Source organism: Pholis gunnellus (genome assembly GCF_910591455.1).
Source record: "Pholis gunnellus genome assembly, chromosome: 17".
Classification (NCBI taxonomy): domain Eukaryota; kingdom Metazoa; phylum Chordata; class Actinopteri; order Perciformes; family Pholidae; genus Pholis; species Pholis gunnellus.
The window spans coordinates 13,146,282-13,168,239 of NC_136544.1; the positions used below are offsets into that span (position 1 = coordinate 13,146,282).

General features: G+C 43.4%; 1 protein-coding gene across 1 annotated transcript in view; it reads left to right on the forward strand.

Moving 5' to 3' along the window:
* Nucleotides 1-7,205: 7,205 nt before the first annotated feature.
* cyth3b (cytohesin 3b) overlaps nt 7,206-21,958 on the forward strand; it is a 30,719-nt gene continuing 15,966 nt past the window's right edge. Inside the window, exon 1 of the mRNA XM_079177701.1 lies at nt 7,206-7,516. Coding sequence (XP_079033827.1) covers nt 7,498-7,516 — 19 coding nt within the window. The 5' untranslated portion in view covers nt 7,206-7,497. The remainder of the gene's footprint in view (nt 7,517-21,958) is intronic.

Consider the following 21,958-nt stretch of genomic DNA (forward strand, 5'->3'; position numbering starts at 1 on the left):
AATGTGTGTGGGCGGGGGGGGGGGGGCAAAGATTACTGAATTTGGGTAGTAATAAATGAATGAAGTCACGATTCTCAGCCTTTTCTGTCTTTCTAATAAACATTCATTCATTTTCTAGGTTTGTTAAAGTGCCTTTTAAAGTATTCAAATATAAAACTTTTTTCTAATCCCATACATACAGTATACACGACAGCCTATTTTCAACCCAGAGATATTCTCTATAGTTCAAGGTGAGTTAATTTGCATTGCTGGTAATCTACATCAACATCCAAAGCATGAAACTGAAAGAAAACACCTCCAAAGGAATATTTAATAACAAAATGTACAAGATCATGATAATCACATCTGTCCTAAACTTAAAGCAGTGTAACTCCCCCCCCTACCAACTTCCTTGAGCCTCAGTACATACAGAACAAATATCAGAAATACATAAATCATGTTGAAACAGTTATAACATAGTTGTTGTATTTTCTTTTCTGAGCTGTAACACAAGCTCTCCTCCAATCTTCAGTGGAAATTTCCTCTTAACAAATCCGACGTCCAAGCCTCTCAGGTTGCAACCAGATGAAAGGAAATGTATCTCTTTAAGGCATGAAACTTCCCTAATGTTACTAAATGAAGCCCCTTCACCTAAGGGGCATCTTGTCACCTCCCTTGACACATATTGTAAATAGCCCAGACATACATTTTAAGATATCCTATTGCACGAACGGTTGCAGTACCAGATCTGTTCACACGGGGGCAGCATCCTGTCACTGTGCTGAAGCCACATGTACGTAACAGACGTCACGAGCTGTCAACATCCCTGAAGAGGATGCAGGGGAGAATAAGGAAGCTATAATAAAACTTATATAATAAAAACATATCTGTCAGCACATCAGTGAAAGCAGACTTTCTGCTGCTGTGCTGCTTATTGTCATGATTTATATTATCTGTTTTGTTGTTACACATTTCCACAAAATATATCATCCATAAGTCTACTTCTGGAAAGGAAAATGTCAACTTCCACCTCCTTCATCTGATCTACGTGAATTAAAGAGACATCTGTGATCCATGTCTGAATTTAAAGAAACCCACTTGTGATAAATGAACCCACTTGGCGCCTCCCTTTAATATGCACTTCTTTTGAGTAGGTTTTTTTTAAACTGCTGACACCCTCGCTCGGTGCAAAAAATCCCCGTGCAAACTTGCCCGAACCAGTCACTCTGATGCCAGGCTGCAGAGGAAAACCATCAGGGGTTGCCAAGGCAACTGTATTTTCCTCCATGTGACAGACAAACCTTCCAGCCCCCCCCCCCCGTCCGCGCCCCCACACACACACTTTTTCTGGAAAAATAGGATTTATTTCTCAGGGATTTGCCAGAGGAAAATATTTTAATAGGGTTATCTTAGAGGACTGGCAGAAACAGAGTGGGAGATCAATAGATGAAAGATAAGTCGGGTTATCTTTACTCTGTTTTTCACAGCCATTTGTACCCTATAGAGAGAAAAAAAAGGGGTTTGTGGAATAAAGATTAGAGAGTTTCAGCCTTTTGGCATCTGCAGCAGCTCACATGTGTTTCATTTGAGTGAGTGTGAGAGAGTGATAATACTGCAAAAGGAAATGGCAGGGATTCAATTAAAGCTGCAATGCAGTGTATTTAATTCCATACACATTATTCATGAACTTTAAACAATTCATGTATGTGGGATCTTAAGAGTTGGTGTCTTTTTGATTTTGTAATTTAATGTTTGAAACGTAAGTGGTGTTACGTTTATCCAGGTTTGAGCTCAGACCAGTGTTTGTTGTAGCAGAGAACAGATGGGTTCTTGTCAGTTTTTAATGTTGTCCATGAGAGCCGAAAGAAGTTGCCTCTAAAAAACGATATTTGGCAGTTATATGTGCTGCAGAACTAGAATCTAACTGTTAGCAAGAAAGCATCATTCTCAAAATGACCAACTATTCCTTTAAATCAACCAACTGAAACATATATTATATCCCACAGCTGCCGGGACTATCATCTACACCAGGTGACACCCGAAGAGCAGCTTCAGTTTTAGTCCTGAAACAAATCCTGAAGCAAACAGTTTCCTCCGCAGTTTCATTTGCTCAACAAACCCACTATTTTATTTATCTTGGCAATAATAGTTTTGCTTTGTTTTCCATTTTCCCTGTAAAGTTGAACCGATCACAAGGAAACTCTCCAGACCACATAGTTGAGTCTGTAGATCATGGCTCTGTCACACTCGGTTTTAAAATACAAAGTGCTTGTTTGCCTTCAACATTTGCTTCGCAACCAAACAGGACATAAGGCCGGAGCTTTACAAAGTTGGAGCCACTTGATGTCACGTCTGCATTTTTTTAAACAAGACCCCCAAATGAAGAAGTAAAACCTAATTAAACTCCACATGTTAGCAAAGTTACTCGTGTGTCAAATACAAATGTGTATTTGCTTAAGAAACAGCATTTCTATTGTGATGAGATGTCCATCAGCCAGTTTATGAATAACATACATTAATGCACCATGCCCATGCTTTGAGAATGGATTATGAATGCCAAATGTAATCAAACAATAATCCACATGATTTTTTATCTCTGATGCTTTTAGTCTTTATTAAACTGTGACTTATGCTGACCCCCCCCCCCCCCAACCCTCACTTTGAGGTTTTGGCATTACTTTGTGTAACGTCCTCTTTGCAGTTGACTTAAATAGACCTTTGATTTGAACGCTGTGGACCGCGGGACAAGCAGCGTATGCAAAGCGTTTTTAAAAAAGGAAGAGATCAGGTGCTGAGATGAGCTCCAAGCTGACCTCAAAAACTGAATCAAAAGAGTGAGAGTGAGAGTGAGTGGGGGAGGAGAAGAGGAGGAAGCCAAACAGAGAGAGGGAAATGTGGAGGAGGGACACTTGAGTATTTGCTGCAGTCATATTGTGGGAACGAAATAGGTCATACAAGCAAAAGAGCATTCAAACATCCAACTAGTTTTGGAGGTGATAGTGTGACTTTTCTTATTTTCATAATAATAATAACACTTTTTTTACATTTGCCGTCCTGTATTGTGTGTTGGAGTGCAGTTTAATTAATAATAATCTTATTTGACTTATTTGCATTATGTATTTTATTAAATGAAAGAACGTCTTTATCTTGCAGCATCAATATAAATCAATATAAATCTAATGATGGATTAAATGTTTTTGTGTAAACTCTCTGCTTCATTTGACGTAATAACGAGGATCATGATTTTATCTCATGCTATCGTTTGATCCAGCAAGTTGCACACTTTTGTGCTGTTATCCTGTGTCCTGATCTCATTCTCTCTCCCTGAAATGTAACTGGGGTTGATTTTGTGTGTCTGTGCATGTGATAATGGAGTGTATGAGATGTAAAACCTTTTGCAAAGTTCAGTAGTGAAAGTCTAACCTTTACAGCGTGTTATGTAACCAGAACAGGTCAAGGAGGATTGTGCTTTAAACGTAGCGACACACACACACACAGACACACACACACACACAGCTTCACCTACAAGTTCTCGGGCATACACTGCTGCCTTTGTGCCCAGCAGACAGAATCCAAATAAAGACTCTACTCATATGTGTCCTTGGGTGCAGAAAATCAACCCAACTTTGCCCTTCGATCAGTCGGTGGTTAAGATGCAGAGCTGGATATAAAACCAAAGAGAAGGACGGGAGGAAATCCTGCTGCACTCTGCTTCCTGTGACCCTCTGTCACACACGCCATCACCCAAATATTAACCCTTTCACCTTCAACAAACAGGAAGGAGGTGTGAACCCCTGTCACGTCCCCTGGTTTATGAAAGTCTATGTCTAAACGCAAAGAGGAAGATGGCCGGGGAACTCCCAAATTCACCACTGAATCAGCACAAAAGGGAGATAAAAATGACTTTATCAAAGTACCTCTGTGGTGAAATTCACAATGCTTCAACTAAATAACATCCTCAATAGAGCTCTGAACCACAATTTCCTCCCTAACTTTAAACGCAGGCTACACCTCACTGATCCATTTAACAGTGTATTTAAGGGGAAGATGATTAGATTATGATGGGAGTGATTATTGGGAGTTGGAGGTTGAGAAACGTGGGCTGCTTGTGTGTCTCTGTGTGTTTATAATTATGGGTTGGGCCGTTTTTAAAGGGAGGAGGTGATCGCCCTCCGGGCACTGCCGTGGTGACTGGAGCATATGAAGTGGTACGATTGCTCAATCAGGTCACGTGAAGTCGGTCAGGAGGGCCACAGACGTTTCCCATGATGGTCGGCCTAATCTGCCAGACGTGCATGTCCCCGAGGGAATGTATGCAACCGCAGTGGCACGAGACACAGACGGCCCGAAAACCCCCCCCCCCACACATGTTCCCTTCAAGCCACAGACTTTTACACACTTGTGATGACTTTGTGGCCTTTGTTTTGTGGTCCGGACGTGAACGAGTGTGTCGAACGCACTCTAAAATGACTGAGCCAAACTGCAATTTTGTTGATTTTTAAAGCCTTAAATTCATCGCTGAGGATATCTGGGCCACGCCGAGAGGCTTCTCTCATGACTCATAAACACATTAGCAGGACATTTATGTGGAGTAGAGCGCACTGAGTGTGTCTGTGTGCCAGAGAGACAGACTCAACAATCTAATTGCTTTTAATGGAACTTACTACTTCGCTGACGATGCTCTGCTTGACCGGATCCAGCACTGACATAAACGGACAGTAACACCCTATTTGTCTAGCCATATTCCCAAAGCAGGCGCCGAAATTATGCATATGACCTATTTTCCACTTGTAGCACAGAACGCATTCAAACCGGGGCTTGCTTTGCGTGATAACTGCTTTGCATCAAACCACCTAGTATTTAAAACCTCAAAACTAGAGGAACTGAAGTGAGAAAGACGCTTTCTGTGCCACAAACTGGAGTGGCTTCACTCAGATTTCCTTTTACTAAACGCTTCCTGTTCCCCTGTTTTCCTTTGTGTGGTGCACATCTCAAGGAATTTGGTTTCCTTTAAAACACATGGCTAAAACTTCACAAGCTATACTTTTAATGGCAAAGAAAACAAACGCTGTCTGGATGCACGGACCCAAATGTCTGAGCTATTCACAGCAACCCTTTACCTTGAGTGTGAGCGGAGCGTTTATCTGCAGGTGTAAATTCAGGATCACTGTAGGCCTCCAATTTCTCCTGCTCTTGTGATTCAGCACCAGACTGCACCAGACCGGATTGTGCCGGATTGAGGGGGCTCAGTGGATTGTGTAATCTTGCTAATGTGAATTTGTAGAAAATGACTCATTTGAGCCTTTTAGTTTCTGCTCGTCCCCTTTTACTATTACTTTTTTGGAAGATGGTGAACCTATCTTGAAACCCAAGAAAGTGATGATTTTATGCATTTTTACAAACGTCCAGAATTGAATTGAGTTGAATATGAAAAGGGAGGTAAATCCTCCGCTTCATCTTCTCCTTTAACAAATATACATAGTCAAGTCATAGCCTTAACCTCACGACTATTAGAGATGGAGGGGACTGTTTGTGTTATGTCTGGAGAATGTCACTTTGTTTAGGACAGAGTTCTGAGAGCGAAACATTTGTCCAAAAGAGACACCTACGAATAAACAAATGAATGAATACGTTAGAACATCTGTTCATGCTTGACCATTGGAGTAATGCACACAGGAAGTGAGACCCCCTCCTTCTCTGCGGAGGCAGGAATGCTATAATTGAAACCACGTGTGTTGTAGAAACAAGCTCTCTCTCTCTCTATTTCTCTGTGTGTGTGTGTGTGTGTGTGTGTGCCTCATCCCACTGTTTCTTAACCTGATCGCTCTCCCTGCTTATGTAAGAGTCTCGTCCATTCCTCATAGTGATCTGAAATCATTTTTTTTTATATTTTGGATTGGTAGCTTTTTGTATTTCTACAGAGTACATAGATGTTATTTCATTGCATTTCAGCAGCCGTGTAGCTCTTTAAAATTCATTTGCTACATTATTTTCGAACTTATGTTCGAGGCAGCTGTTGCACACAGACCACAAACCTTTCTGTTTTCTAAATGTGTTGCCTCTGCTCTATAAAGGACTGCTGACGACAGTGCTTTCGCACCAATGAGACATTCAGAGGAAAAACTGCGTATTACGACAAATAAATAGTCCTCTGTGTGTGGAATTGTGTTCATCAACATCTGAATGTTGATAGAGGTATTTGCCCTCATTCATATGAATTGGGCGGAAAAAAAAACTACATCCTCCAAAATGACCATACACTTGAATTTAACAACTTTAAAAACTATTCAACATTATAACCGTCACATAGGATTTATTGTTGAACTGTTAAACTGTATTTTCTTTAGCTGTGCACCTAATAATCTGGCAACTGATTGTAAAACATTTCTGCCATGTGGTTAGAAAGAAAGTCATCCCCACATCGAAAAATAATCACAAAACAAAATATATACTGGTGGAATTAACTAAGTATATTCAGTAACTGTATTTAGATAAAATTTTGAGGTACTTTTACTTTAATTGAATATATCATATTTGCTCTACTTTACCTGAGTAGTATTACTCTTCAGATTATGATTTTGCAAGTCAAACCTAGAAGAAGATTGTAAAATATGCCAGTATCTAAAATAAGACAATTTGCAAAAATTCATTTTTTATGCAGGACACTGACTTGTAATGGCGTATTTTTAGACTATGGTGTGTTTACTTTTACTTGAGTAAAGTATCTAAATACTTCCTCCTCCACCACTGAAAGAAGGATATAATAATCAACCCCAAATAAATGAAATATTATAATATATTCCGGTACATGTAAAGTTAAATTGCTATGAATTCTTGAAGGATACAACCAAATGTGACAGCATAAAACAAACCATCTCATATAATCAATAAAAAACATTATAGGTATTTTTGTTGGGTAGAATCTCATTATTGCCTGGAGTCACGTGGGCGTTTATCGGTGATGAATGCTGACGCGCTGCACGGGCTGTGTAGCGGAGCTGAGATGGGATTAAACAACTAGTGTCAATTAACCCAGAATATCACAAAGACTTCCTGTTTATGATTCCAAAATAAAAGAAGATGCTTGATAAACTCAAGCGTGACTCTTACTTTGAAGACATAATTACTACCGCTTCCGGCTTTGTGTCAACTACTCTCCCGATTCTAATGGAGTGAAGGCGTATGTGGAGGGCTGACGGCAACGCGCTCGACCACTGTGGCGAAAAGACACCTCCGCTGCCGCCGCCGCCGCCGCTTCACACGCACGCCGCTCACTGACCGACGGGCACCGGAGGAGGGACTGCCTCGCGACTGTGAGGCGTAAATGGCCACAACATTTGCAAAAAAGAAAAGACGCTGCCAGTGAGACAACCTGTGTAGCAAAAAAAAAAAAAAGAAGCGTCCTGGAAATTAGGGCGCGTGTTTGCTGTGTAGGTTATTAGAGCCTCTTCTCGCGCAAGGGAAGTTTCTGTGACCGATTTTTTTTGGGGGAATCTTTTGATTTATAGGCTGCAAAACATGGAGGAGGACAACCAAGGTAGGATTTCATTCAGTGCAATTCAGACCGATAAAGTGTAGCTGTTTCAGTACTAACAGTGAGGAAACGTGTGGCTCTGCAGCCTGCTTATACTAATACTATTAATAACGTTATGGATTCAGACGCTGACCTATATTTTCAGTGATTAGTTAGTTGTTGTTTTTTGCCATGGCAAATGCAGCCACATTTATCTCATCTTATTCCCACATCAGCATTTTCCTGCAGAGATTACTGACATGTTGTGTTGTGATGATGATTTCAAGAGCATGCAAGATGTGCAAGATGTGTGAAGGTGGAAAGATTGACCTCATTTCAGGGGGATGATAAAGACCCAATATCATTCTTGAATGGACCGGCATAGAGACTGTCAGTGCACCAGTGTGGCATTGCTGCTTGTGGCCAGCAGCAGACTTGTGTTTATCTAAGGCTTTGTCAGCTGTGGGCTGGTGTCACTCTGGCCCAACAGGTCCTCTCACTGTCAACCGAGCACAAGCCGTGAGACACAGATTAATTTATTGACTCATGACTAAAAGAGTTGGCACAGATGTGTCCCTGCAACAGGAGTCTGCAGACCGCATCCGCTCAGCACAGGAGCGCGTTGAGAAACTTTGGAGGTAGAAATGTGTTCAGCCCCGGTTATTGAAGAATATAACTATATTGACAGTTGCATTATTTATTCAGCGAATAAATAAATTAGTCTAATATGAATTTATATCAATTATTAGCTGATATTTGTAACTCCAAATACAGCCATGGACAGATTACGATGCAACAGGCCAATGGACACAGAGGTCTCTGAGCAAACCTCCCAGATTGAATCTTTGCGGTTGCTTAGCGTCTCTTTGCTGGACATTTTTCGTCTCTTTGTGGTTGTTTCTATGTGGATGTTTTGCATCTCTTTGTGATTGCTTTTTGTCTCTTTGTGGTCATTTTGTGTCCAATTGTGGTCGTCTGATTGACAACAAGAAATGAGTGAATGTCACCTGATTCAGAGGTTCTGGTGCAGGGGCCACTGGTCAGTAATCCATCCATGATACTAACAAGCCAACAATACGTATCATCTTCTGATTCTAGGGGGCTAGGGGTGGAGTTGGGGGGGGGGGGTGCTAAGCCTGTAATCATAAACTGAATCCCTCATGTTGTCTCACCTCTGTAAGTCAGTATTCAGTCCCACATGCTGCCTGCTAGAGCGCTGCCATGCATGGCATGCGGGCATAAAGCTGTCATTGTGCTGTTTGCGGCCACCCTGGCCTCCAGCGGTGGCACACGTCAGCACAGCCCCACAGACAGACATATGGTGCTGTGTGATGCCGACCAGGGGTAGCTGACAGCAGCCGGGAGCATAAACACACACACACACACACACACACACACACACACACACACACACACACACACACACACACACACACACACACACACACACACACACACACACACACACACACAAAATTATATTCATGGAGGCACGCTGACACACTGACACTCAGACAAATTAAATGTATCCTTTTCCCTTATGGCACTGTTTGCAGTGAAGATAGATGGATGGATCATGACGTAGGATTATAAGCGTGTGTGTGTGTGTGTGTGTGTGTGTGTGTGTGTGTGTGAGAACAGGTGTGAGTGTGATGTCGTCCCTCTCATCTGGAATAAATAGTGTCCTGGTTGCTGCAGGATGGGGAGGCTGCAGAGCTCCTGCTTTTTTTTGTTTTGTTCTGGTGTTTTAGTTTTGTGTTGAACAGTTGGGAACATCATCCACAAAATTGCTGCTTTTTATTAGAACAACTTAACACCCACACATGAGCCCACAGCAGAGTTGGGCTCACCGGAGGGTAGCGGCACAAAGTATGTGAGCGATGGTGAGGATCACAGACATGGATGTACTCCGCGTGAGGTGACGGGCAAGTGGCAGGTCGGTTGACAAAGTTCAAATCCGTCATTCCTCACAAAGGGACACACACACACACGCATTTTTCCAGGCCATAAGTGAGATGGGAGCGAGGTGGACAGAGCGAGGTGTCAGATGGAGAACAGGCAGCGAGGAAGGCGTGAGGATGGAAAGAACGAGAGACGCCGTCGTAGTATAGCGGCGATGGTGAGATGTCTGGGAGGGAATGAGAGCGCGAGACAGGAGACGAGAATGAATGTGTGCCCGAGCAAAGTTGGAAAATGGCCAAATGAGTATGGAGCGCCGCCAGTGAAAGACGGCGAGGGAGAGTGGTGGTGGACTAGAGAGTCCTCCTGAATCCATTCTCTTGTGTGTTACAGGAGTTTCTCTCAATGAAAGTCCTTCTTTTCTGTCATAATCAACTCACTCTCACCCCTCCGTCAAACCAGGTACACTTTTGATGGAGATACAGTTTACATTTTTTTCCCATCTTCTTTATGTTTTTAAGAAGAGAGTACACCATTACTTGCCATGATACCGGCATCGCTCTATGGATGGTAATGTCGGTCGGTCCACCACTTTGTTCCAGAATGAAATACCTCAACGACTACTTTCATCCTGCTGCAACATCCAGTCAAACATTTTCCCCATCAGCCTCAGCTGCACTCTCTGTTTAGCGCCACTTAGCGAATGCTAGCATGCTAACGTAGATGGTGAAAATGTAATAGGTGCTCAGCATTAGCTCATTAACATTACACTTGTGTGAGCGTGTTAGCGTGCTGGCGCTAGCATTTAGCTCAAAGCGTTGCCGCGCTCGAGGGCGGCCTCACAGAGCTGGAAACATTGTTTCTCTCCTTTCCCCTCTTTTGATTCTTTTATTTCTCTGTATCATATTTATATTTATTTATATATCGGTTACTCTTCTGCGAACATCAGTCGGCCGTACTGCACAAGGCTTGGAGAAAAAACATCTCCATAGTAATCCATCTGACGCGCATGACATTCGAACAATACAATGCCTTCTGCAGTCGCTCAATGGACAATGGGCCGACAGGAGCCCACAAAGCTTTGCCACAGTGAGGCCTGTCTGACTGAGTGTGGCTTACTGTAACACATTCTGGTTCTGCATGACCGACTGTGACAGCCCATCAAATGTACACCGACAGTGTCTCCGCTTCCTCTGCCTCGGCGTGATCTCTGTTGGTCTGTGAGCTGTGCGCACCTCATCGATCGGAGGCTTCATGAGCGATGTCCGCGTGGTTATGAATCAAGAGCATTCACGTTAGACGCGGGCCAGTTCGGCTGCACACCGCTTCTATTGACACACCGGCCGTTTTAATCTTGGCGGCTCAGCGGTGTCAGCGTGTGGTCTGTTGGGGTTATGGCACATTGCAGACGCACACGACGAGCTGGGCTGTGAGCGACTCGTCTGTCGGCCGCAGGACGGTACCAGCAGCTACCTTCAGGATTTGTGTTTTTTGTCCTTAGAGTAGATTTGCAGCTGCTGTCTTTTCCCCCACAGCCCACACGCGGTCAGGAGCGTCCTGAAGTCTTCATAGCGTAGGAACACATCACGCTTTAATAGTACACACATCCAGACTGAATATCTTCCCTGTTCATATTTGAACTCTTCCGTGGGGTCACCTTTACTGTAGATATCTACAGAGAGTTGTGGCCGTGGGTGTTTACTTCAAGCCCGACTAGGCCCGGGCCGGCAGTGAGGACGTGTATGCAGCCCGTGTGACGGTGAAGGACCTGAAGGGCCCGCAGGATGTTAGGGAGCACCAGAGGGACGGCGCAGTAGAGGCCCCGTCCTGTTCAAGTTACCTCCGCACAGAAAGTCTGGTGACTTACAGTGGAGGGTCATTCATGTGGCAGCAAAGAACAAGTGTATTTCGTTAAACACAAGGCTACTGCAGGAAGATGAAAACATGGCCGATACTTATCTATTGAGACACGTGAGCGTGCTCCATTTCCCTGACCTGAGGGGGAACAGCCAATAACCAATATGGGTTAACAGGTTGATGTTTGTACTTCCCATAAAACCACAACGTGTTATTTTTTACGCTTGGTTTTTCGTACAGATTAAACAAACAAGACGTAACGTGTGCCGGTAGATGGATTTTGTTTCCAGGCTTTGTGCTAAACTAAGCTAACTGGCTTTAGCTTCATATTTAGTGTACAGACACGAGAGTGAGATCAAATCTTTTAATCTACCTCTTGACTTATTTCTCAAAATGTTGAACTATTCCTTCAAGATGCAACTTATGTGTGTGTGTGTGTGTGTTTGGGAGATTTGTTCAAGAGTGTATGGTTTTTTTTTGATGTTTTGACTGCCGTGCGCTCTCACACCGTCACGCACCGGCAGTCCAGCTCACACGGCTCAGTAACTGCTTTGAGAGGCCGATGGGGAGATAAAAACGGACTTCTGGCTTCTGCATGTGGCTCGATGTTACTGTATAGACTAAAGTGTGTGTGTGTGTGTGTGTGTGACAAAAAGGTCAGTGCACACAGAGAGCCCTTGTTGAGTTTGTCCTCGCTGGATATCAGATAGCACATTACATTTACCCATAACGTCTCCTTTAGTGGTTTAAGTTGGACTCAACAGACATTAAGTCAGACTGACCCCATATGGAAGTCAAACTCCTGGATTTGGATATGATCTACTTGCATGAATAAAAGCCAAGTTTAAAGTGAACATGAGGCGTGCATGCAAATCCTCTTGGACCTCCGCTCTGTTTTCTCTGCCTTTTATAAAAAAAAGGGTTTGAAGTACTTTTATAAGTGGCTGTGACGCTGATGGCAGGACTTCATTTTTGTCTGGAGCAGAGTAGAAAAAAGTTCACACAGGGGTTTCCATTTTCCTCATCGTTTAACAGACAGCGCCGTGCAGTAAAGGTCTGCTGCTCAACAGAGTCACAGACTGGGATTTGTCTTTGTCGCGTTAAGACCACCAAGGGGCTCGTTGAAGGGGAGACGTGAGGCAAATCGAGCCATTTCACTCCTCTTTGGAAAGAGAAAGCAGAGTGTCCGGAGAAGTCCCACGAGGTCCAAGTCATGTGCCGAAGTGTGATTTCAGGCAAAGAACGTCCTGCTCCACTTGGGCCTTTGTGGGAGTTCATGGCTTCCATTAAAGTGTGTGTGTGTGTGTGTGTGTGTGTGTGTGTGCGTGTGCGTGTGTGTGCGTGTGCGTGTGTGTGTCAGGTCTGTCGGAAGAGGAAGAGAAGGCACAGCAGTGCAGACAGGAAAAGGGAGGTTTGGAACAATTATGTAAGTTTATTTGACCTGCTGATGATGCAGGAAAAAGGTGTACCCCCCCCCCCCCCCCCCCCCCCCCCCTCTGACTGCCAGTACATCTGTGCTTCATGCTCACAACTCACTCATGTTTACTAATGTTGAAATACAGAAACATTATATGATTTAACACAGACATGCAGATCAAAGTTTCTTTCATCAGATGTCTTAAAAAAGTTTGAGACTGATTCAATACAACAAAACACTCTTGTGCACCTTCGTAATAAGCTCTGTAGTCCTAGTCTGTTTACTCCTGGACATCTCTGCTGTGTCCTGCTCCATTGTGTGTGTGTGTGTGTGTGTGTGTTTGTGTGTGTGTGTGCAGAGCATCTGGCCGGCCTCCAGCCTCTTACAGCCCTCTTGTCTGCTTTCTTGGGGCTCGTGGCATTGGCACTCCAGTGCCAGACCTGCTTTTAAGAAGGGATTTGTAACACTCTGTCACTTACTCTGGAGGGTCAATGTGTCAGTAAACTACTACAGAACATCCTCAGTCTTTGCCAGTCCTCTTTCTTTTTTTTTCATTTTTTTAGCAAAATGGGCATGTTTCCACCCGCTACCCCCACTCTCTTCTTTTTTTGCTGAAAGATGCTGCTGCATCATGCAAAATTCATTCTTCTTTCATAGGGAGAGAGGATGAGCTGCGGCTGCGCCGCTGGTGCTGTACAGAAGGCTGAGGTTGTTGCAGTCGTAGTCTCTCCTTTCCCCCGTCATCGGCTCCGTGCTATTCAGAGTGGCAGCGGTGCTCTGTTTGTCACCGAGAAAGGCGACAACGAGCACAGCGGGACGACCACGTGACACAAGGGGCTCTTGAGCAACCTGTCAATGTGTATATACACGTGTGTGTGTGTGTGTGAGAGATGTAGATGAAGACATGCAGCAGTGGCACAGATTTCAAGGAGAGGCTAATAGGGAAGCGGATGCTGCATTCAGATTCTCAAAGTAGGTTAGTGGTGCAAGGCCCAGCTGTGTATACCTCATGCTTCTCTACTTCCACTATTTCACATGTAGAGGCCTGTGTGTGTGTGTGTGTGTGTGTGTGTGTGTGTGTGTGTGTGTGTGTGTGTGTGTGTGTGTGTGTGTGTGTGTGTATATATGAAAGTGCATGCATGATTGTGAGTGTGTGTATCTCTTTATGTGGTGTGCACACAGAGGATTAGTGTGGGCTGCGAGTCCTCTCCATGCGTAGACAAATGGAGGAGATCAAGTGTGGAGGGATATGGATAACAGTTAGTGGATTATAGGTCAGGGGCTCAGGCCGCTCACTGTCACTTCCCGACTAGGGTAAGACACACACACACACACACACACACACACACACACACACACACACACACACACACACACACACACACACACAGTGTATATAAACAGGATTCAATCATGACAGAAAAGCTGCCCTGAACGGAAAAGAAGAGCAGAAAAAAACAGCGATATCCTCTGCTGTGTGTTTTCTATTCCTGACACTGGCAAGTGATTTACAGTCTGGTGAGTCACCAGGACTTTCTTCTCCTCAATCCTCAGTATTTTTAGGCTTTAGCCCTTTGCCCCCGACCCTTGAATTGCGAAGTTGTTTTCAGAGATAGGTCAGCTTTTGTTGCTGTAAGTGAGGACCGTGAAATACAAAACGAATGGCCTCGATCTCTAACCGGGCCTTTCTACAGGGACGACGACAGCTTCTCGAGGTGTTGTCGCCCGCCCCCTATTACTGTGAACACACACACGTACACACACTTTCTCTCCTTGTCCCATAACTCACGACGCGTCGATGTCGGTGCTCCCGCAGATGAAGATTGCGTTTGATTGATAACCTGCCGTTGGCTCTGAGTGGGTCATGACCACTAACACACACACAGAGAGAGGCCCGAGGGCGTCTCAGAGGGCGAGAGAGCCACAGTGGATATCGGACACAGGTTCCCTCACACACGTGTTTAATCTCTTTGTTGACCTCTGTCCTGCTGAATTTCTGTCATGTAGTAAGTGCACGACAGCTAACCTTGATGATTTGTTGTCGCCCAGAAGAACGTGATCCAAATGCTTTAACATTAATCTCCTGATATTATAACCATCAGCAGATCTCCGAAGCTCCCAGGAGATCTGCTGATGTCATACATGCCTGCAAGCTGTCAGGAGGCCATACATGTGCTTAATTACACGGTAAAACAATGTGCTGCCAGCATGTTTCACTCCCTGGAGTCTAAAAGGAAGGTGAAAACAGATGAAGACAGTCGATATTCAAATATGCAACACGGAAAACACTTTAAAAGTGTTGCGTAATTATAAGTACAAGGTTCTTGGCCACGTTTTCTGGATATTTTCTCTTTCACATCAGAGTTTCTTCAAGTGTTCCCCCTGTATTACTCCTATTAGCTGTAGGCTATAAGCACAGGGGGATTATGAAAAAAATGTAACACAATATTTAAGTAAATAATAAGAAGGGCTAACAGGTTTGGAAATAATGAACACTCCAGAAAGCCTTGTTTGAAAAATGTATACAGAGCTTTAAAATGTTCCAGAAATAGGCTAATAGAAAAGCACTTAGCACTTAGTCTATGTGCAAGATTATTAATGCGTAACAAAAAATAGTGTCTAATAAACACAATGCTGTTGTTTCCTTATGCACCGTACGTTGTCTTTCTAGTGCGTTTTTATATGCATGTGCATGTTTGCAGTAGCCTCCCACCCCCCAAAAATAGGGATCTCCGAAAGCCACAAAGTAATTCAAAAACCGGCTCAAAGAAAGCATGCAGTAACAAGGACGTTTTTAAATGTTTGCTCATCTTCCACACCAATTATGAATGATTATTTTCATAAAACCAGTATTTCCATCTACTTTTAGAACGTTATCATTACGAGTGACCCCTTTAGCACATCGTTGAAACTGTCATTCGATACGTTATTATTATGAAAATATTGATTATAGCTGCTTTAAGGAGGGGGCTGACATTGCATTATTCCGCTGATTTATGACCCATGCCATATTGGTCTCAAGCAAGTTAAAACAAATTGTAAAATAATTGGGCTTTGACTGAGTATCGATGCATTGTCGTTCATGTTTTCATCAACGCATCAGCCGCCGTCTGACTTCTGTTGCTCCTAAAGTAGTGTTGTCGTGTCACCATCCACCCTGAACACTTCCCTGCAACTGCAGTACTTATTTTTTATGAGACAGGGTTGAATGAATTTGACTATTTATACCACAAAGCGCTCGCCAACAAGGTCGTCATCCCTGATGTTTTTATCTGACTTTCATCTACTTATGTGGGAAAAACAAAAGTCTGCTCCTCTGTGGAGATGATGCAAGAATTACAGATGATGTTTACTTCTCGGCTGTGCTCAACTTGTGAGATTTAGGCTAAAGGGAAATAAAAGGCTCCTGAGTGCAGAGGATCTTAATCTGGAAAACCTCTTTACACAGAACCTGGGAAAGAGCGATGGTTTGACCCGAATCGCCCACATGTTTTGTGTAATAAAGAAATCCTGGCTCAGGTTTTAACTCCATTATGAACTCTCTCTCACTCCGCCTCCTCATCCGCCTCCTCTCCTTCCTGCTGTCTGTGAATAACAAAAGCAGACGTGGATCCTATTTGGCAGCTGGATTGTCTCCTCATCTTCCTGCCGTCCTCTCTCTCTCTCTCTCTCTCCGTCTATGGTGTATCTTTGCTGTACTCTTTCCCACATTTAAGGCCTGAACCCAACATAAACAGGCCGTGCTGCTGCCTTCTCTCTCATGTTTCGTTCTCTGTCTGCAACCTCCGCTTGTCTGCTCAGGGCCTCCGCATCAGACTGTCGTCAGGTGAGACACTACAGTTGTTTCCTGAGTGAGTCACAGGACTGAGGGGCCCTTATTGAAGCCCTGCTAAGAGTTTCTTGAGGACTTGTACGTCCGGATGAGAGAATAAAACCTCACAACTCAGAATCCTGGGTTTAAAATTAGAGGGTACAACTCAAACTACCAGTGGTGGAAGAAGCACTCTGATCTTACACTGGTACTGCGGTACAAATTAAATACCACAGTGTAGAAATACTCTGCTACAAGTAAAAGTCCTGCATTCAACATTTTACAAGAGTAAAAGTACAAAAGCATTAGCATCAAAGTGAAAGTGCCCTTTTTTTGCTGAATGGCTCATTTCAGATTAGTTTTGGAATCAGTTATGCATGCTGGTAGGGAGAGGTGACAATATTTAAAAATTAAATAGTAATAGTATTACTGTCAACAGATCTGACAGAAGATTCTTCAGGGCTTAGTTAGGCCTGACACATGAAGGTGTAGTATTGTCTAACAGCTGGTCAATTATGAAATCTCTTGTCTAGACAGAGTGTAAGGCTATAAAGAGCATTATGTTCTACAAGAGCGAGAGACAAAACAAACACGCATTAAGATTAATGTCAAACATATCTTCACGATAGCTGTCAACCAACAGATTGTGTATTGATCAAATGACAGGCTGTCAAAAAAATGTCTTTGCTCTTTAAAAAAGAAAGATAAGAAAAAAGGCCGAGCAGGATCTGAGATAAGGAAAGGTCTCACTGGCTGAAAGACAGATGGGCTGATCGTTTATCAGTTGCAAAACATGCAAAACCGTGTGTGCAAAAATATGCGTTTAGTAAAAGTAATCCATTACTTTGCTGTAGAGGAGAGGACGTTTGAGGTAAGATCAACAATCCTAATGAAAGACTCGCAGTCAAGCTCGTAATGGAGCAAAGATGAAGAACAAGGGATCCTGCTGTCAAAACCACTCAACTAATTTGTCTGTGGATCGAGACATGTGACGGTCCACAAATAAACCAATCGGAAGCTGTTTTTGTTTTTTTAAATCCAAAGGGAAGAGGAAGCGTTTCTTTCAGAGTGAAATTTGGCAAACGCAGTGCTCGTTCATGAATAAGTGACTGAGACGAGTGGGTTCTGTGAAGACACTGTCTCACTTCAAGGGATCGTGTTATGGGGTGTTTGAGGCTTTGAAGAATCTAACGGCCGTGTTGTGTTTGATGTAACCTCTGATTTTTCGTTGTAATCTAATTTTCATAAAGGGAACGTTGTGGATGTCTCTTCTAAGACGAGAGCTGACAACAAGCTGCTGCTGCAGAGTTTTCACATGTTTACAAGGCTGAAAGACGCAGCGGCTTCAGTCCTGCTTAAAGAGACATCGTGGGACAAGTTGTTGTCTTTATTTCTGCAGATGATGGTGAAACTTTTCAACCTTTTTTTTGTTTTTAGCGATGCTAAATGTCGGTCTGTCGAACACTTCTCTCGAACACATGAAATGAGTTATCCTTTGTTCCCAGAAGATGAAGCTTAGTGGCTCAGTTGGTTCTCTGACTTTTCCTTCAGCGGCACCAGCAGTTACAGCAGTTTTGACACAAATAACGGAAAAAACGAATCCCATTCCCATCAGCCTCAGCTTTAGTTTGTGTTCATGCTGCAATCCATTGTCGCATGCCTCACAGAGCAGCTCTTTTATTGATGTTTTCCAGCCATTACTACCTCTCTTAATTACAACAGTGGAGCAGTACATGTCACCTGACCTCGGTGAAAGATGAATAGCCGGTCTGAAAAACAAAAACAAAAGGAGATAACTGAAATGTGCTGTTGCATGGTTTGGCTGGTCATGAAAGGAAGACGTAACACGTAACTTCTTATGTGAAATCAATATTATCATCATGAGGCAAATGGGAAACTTGCCCAAAGTTGTCAGTCTTCTTTAATGTGAAGGAAGAACTTCTTGGAGGATAGTGACTATAATGGATGAGATCTGTGTTCATTTGTTGTTAGAGCAGAAAAACACCTTATTTTGCATTTTTTAAATCTCTTACTCATACTCCATGCACATGTAATTTGATGCACTGTATTAGTGGACAATTCTGAGTCCTTCTAAAGTTATCGAAAGCACACAGGCACGGATGCAAATCATCATTATTGCAAATGTTTGACGATGAAACCTCAGAACAGTGACTCAGTAAAGTGGACAGTAATCTAAGCACCATGTGGCTGCTAGTGAAGCCTCATAACAGTTGTAGCTGATGCGCTTAAGGTGAGTGGATTGTATTTAAAACGAGTGCACCCTCAGCGCTGCTGATCTGATGTGAAATGCAGGCCAAGACCCCATCATCATCATCATCATCATCATCATCATCATCATTGAAATAAATATCCAGAAGCTTTTATGAAGCAAAGATCGGCCTTTTGGTGGTTTTAGGGCAGATGTTGGAGTTGAGGGTTCTCCAGGTGAAATATGGAAAAGAGCTGATGGAGCTCTGTGAGTATCTGAGGAGAAATAACAGCAGTTGAAGCAGAGGAGTTGAAAAAAATGCAGAGAAGTGGATAAAAAGAAGGGATGAGACTAGAGGAGGTGAATAGAGAGAGCTGGATGGACCAGACTAGTGGGTTGCAGTCGGAGGAATGTCTGCTATTTACATACTTCTACTGTCAAAGTGTGTGTGTGTTCATGCTTTGTGTGTGTGTTCCTGCGTGTTCCTGTGTGTCTCCGCATGCTTGAGAGCTGTGAGTAGGAGTAACGCCGAGGGGGGGGAACAATTACCACACACCTACCAGCCACAATCTCACGGGCACGCCAGCGCGAAACAAGCTGCTAAAAGCTGCTAAAAGCTCTTCCAGCGGTTCAGCCACAGTACCGACACTTCCAGTACTGACCTTTATACGGGCACAGACGCCTCGGCTGATGGCATGTCAGTCATCATGGGAACCGGAGAGGGGAAAAGGCGATGTGGTAGGTATTTTGTTCAGGAGATAAACACGTTTTCTTTTTTTTTTAATCTTGTGAAAGCGGTCGTGTTGAGCTGTCACCGACTCTGACGCACTCGCCCGGCTTTCTTACGTCACCCTTAACTCAGCTGGGTTGCACACACATGCAGCAACCACGCCACAATCCAGTGTTGTGAACTCGTGTAAGTGCCCTCTAATTAGCCTGCGGTGGGAGCGGCCGCTGTCCTCCTCGTGTTTACGGCGTTGTCATTGTTACGGGAAGACCGGCCCAGTGGTCGTAATCACAGCAGACATCCCCTCCATTGTTACACATCAAGCCTGGTGAAAATCAGGAAGTGTTTCACTTTGGCAGGGGTTGGCACTCTCACAAGGACAACACGGGTTTAGTTGTGTGAAGTTTTTAGCCAAGTGGAGCAAATTTGGTTTGACTGTAGTTCGATTGGTGTAAGGGTCAAAAAGACTTCTGGTGGTTTTGTCATTTTTAGCTTATTAACAACAGATCCTGAATTAAACGATCTGGATATTGGACTGACGAAAGCGGTATTTCACACGTTGTGGCTGCTGCAGTGTTGACTGAGACTCTAAAACAGATACTTCATGACATATTTCACAGCCGTCTGCAGGTCCATATTCTTCTTTTTCTCTCTTTGATTTCTGTTCAAAGTAGGACTTTGAACACAAAGTAAAATGCTGCCTTTTCTTTCATCTGTCAACATGTTTGAGTATCAGGCACATTGTTTGAATGAAACTTTATTGTAACTGTCAATGGATAAAACAGATTGGGGGTTGAGCACCCATGTTGACGTAGTTTCTCCAAGTTGACTATTCAGCGAACATAACCAACACGGCAAGGGTATCAGTATGCAGGACCAACCTCTCCACTGACCTTGATGCCAAGGATATTGGAAAGGCTTGACTGTCAAAGGCGTTTAGTCGTTTGACTTCGCGATCTGCCAATAAAGGCCCGTCGGTCACGTGAATCCGATCCCAATCTCTCCAGTACCACAGCATTAGACGGTGAACTGCACCAGGACCGAGGTCTTCCTATCTGGACTGTGGGTTGAACGGGGAAGTAATGTATTATTCAAGCCCCTAAGTAGTTTTACAGTTGACAAAGAACATCATTGAGCTGAAACGTGGCGTCTGTTATCGGTGGATAGAATAATTTGCATGTGATTGCATGTTTTCCTTTTTTTATGACCCCTGTGACCGTCTAGAGCAGCAGTTACAGTTTTAATGGAGTCATGAGATGTTACTGATACGCCAACTGAAACCTGAACTGACAATGACCTGAATACTTAAAGACACACAAAGAGGGATTTCATCAAGTTTTCCTACTTCATGAACATTTGCGAGACATTGCGATTTTTGGTTCCTGCAACATATATTGCAATATTAAGAAAGTTGTGTACGTTTTAAAGTTAAATGCATCAATCTATTGTAATGTGAGAGCAACATTAAGTGGCTAGACCTATGAAGAACTTTGTGTTTAAATAATTTAATTTTTAACAGATTGCTTGTATAAATATGAATGGTGAATTCACACCCAGAAAGCTTGATCAACAAAACTGGGATCGTCCGCACGTTGACTTTTTCTACTACCTGTAACTATTGGGGCACATTGTTCTTTTAAAAAGAAGAGAGTCAATAAATCGCATTTCTTTTTTTCCAGCAACTATCCGATCTCATGCTGCACATTAAAAGGAGTTGTGTACCTTGATGACCCGTTTGAAGGTTTGCTGCTTTGTCACCTGCAGCTTTACGTCTGACAGCTTCCTTCGTGTTCTATTACTCCCTGCAATATTTGAAACGGATCCCCTGAGAAGAATCTTTAAATATGACTTACGCATCAGCACGACTACACATCATGGCTCCGCCACTAACTAATGAAAACTACTGAGGCTGTCACCATCATTACATAGTCCGTGTCCTACTCAATTACATTCTGCTCACTTGGATGATAAACTATCTAAATAGCATACAGTCGTTAAATGCTACCATGTCCGCGCTGCGGCACATTGACCCCGGCTGAACTTTGCTCCGTGACCCTTTTCCCCTAACTCCCTGAGAAGGTGTTGACCCGGCTGGTTACGGTTGACCAAGACAAGCGAGCTAAAAGGGAATGTTACATTGAAAAGAGGAAGTTTCAAACCCAATGACCTTTCCTTTCAAGAAATCTGGACCAGAGAACCTGAGCACAGTGGCAGTTACTCATTGGTGCATGCCTTAAGAGTGATGAGGGGGGTAAAAGGCTAAGCATGCAAGTTTGAACTATTATGATTATGTATTGATTGTTGCTGGAACAGCAGACCCCTACGTCATAATATGAAAAGGGCTGAGTGGTAATCTATGTGGCCGTGCTGGGGGTTAAGCATGAAGGGTTTGCATATAACCTAATATGGATTTCTTTTTTAACGGGGAGCGCTGCTCTCTATGAGAATCCACTCACAAAAACATCTCATTTCTAGACTTTCATGCATAATTCACGAGATGTCCGGTCTCAGCTTTACAGCGGTAGATGTCCTCACAATGATATCAG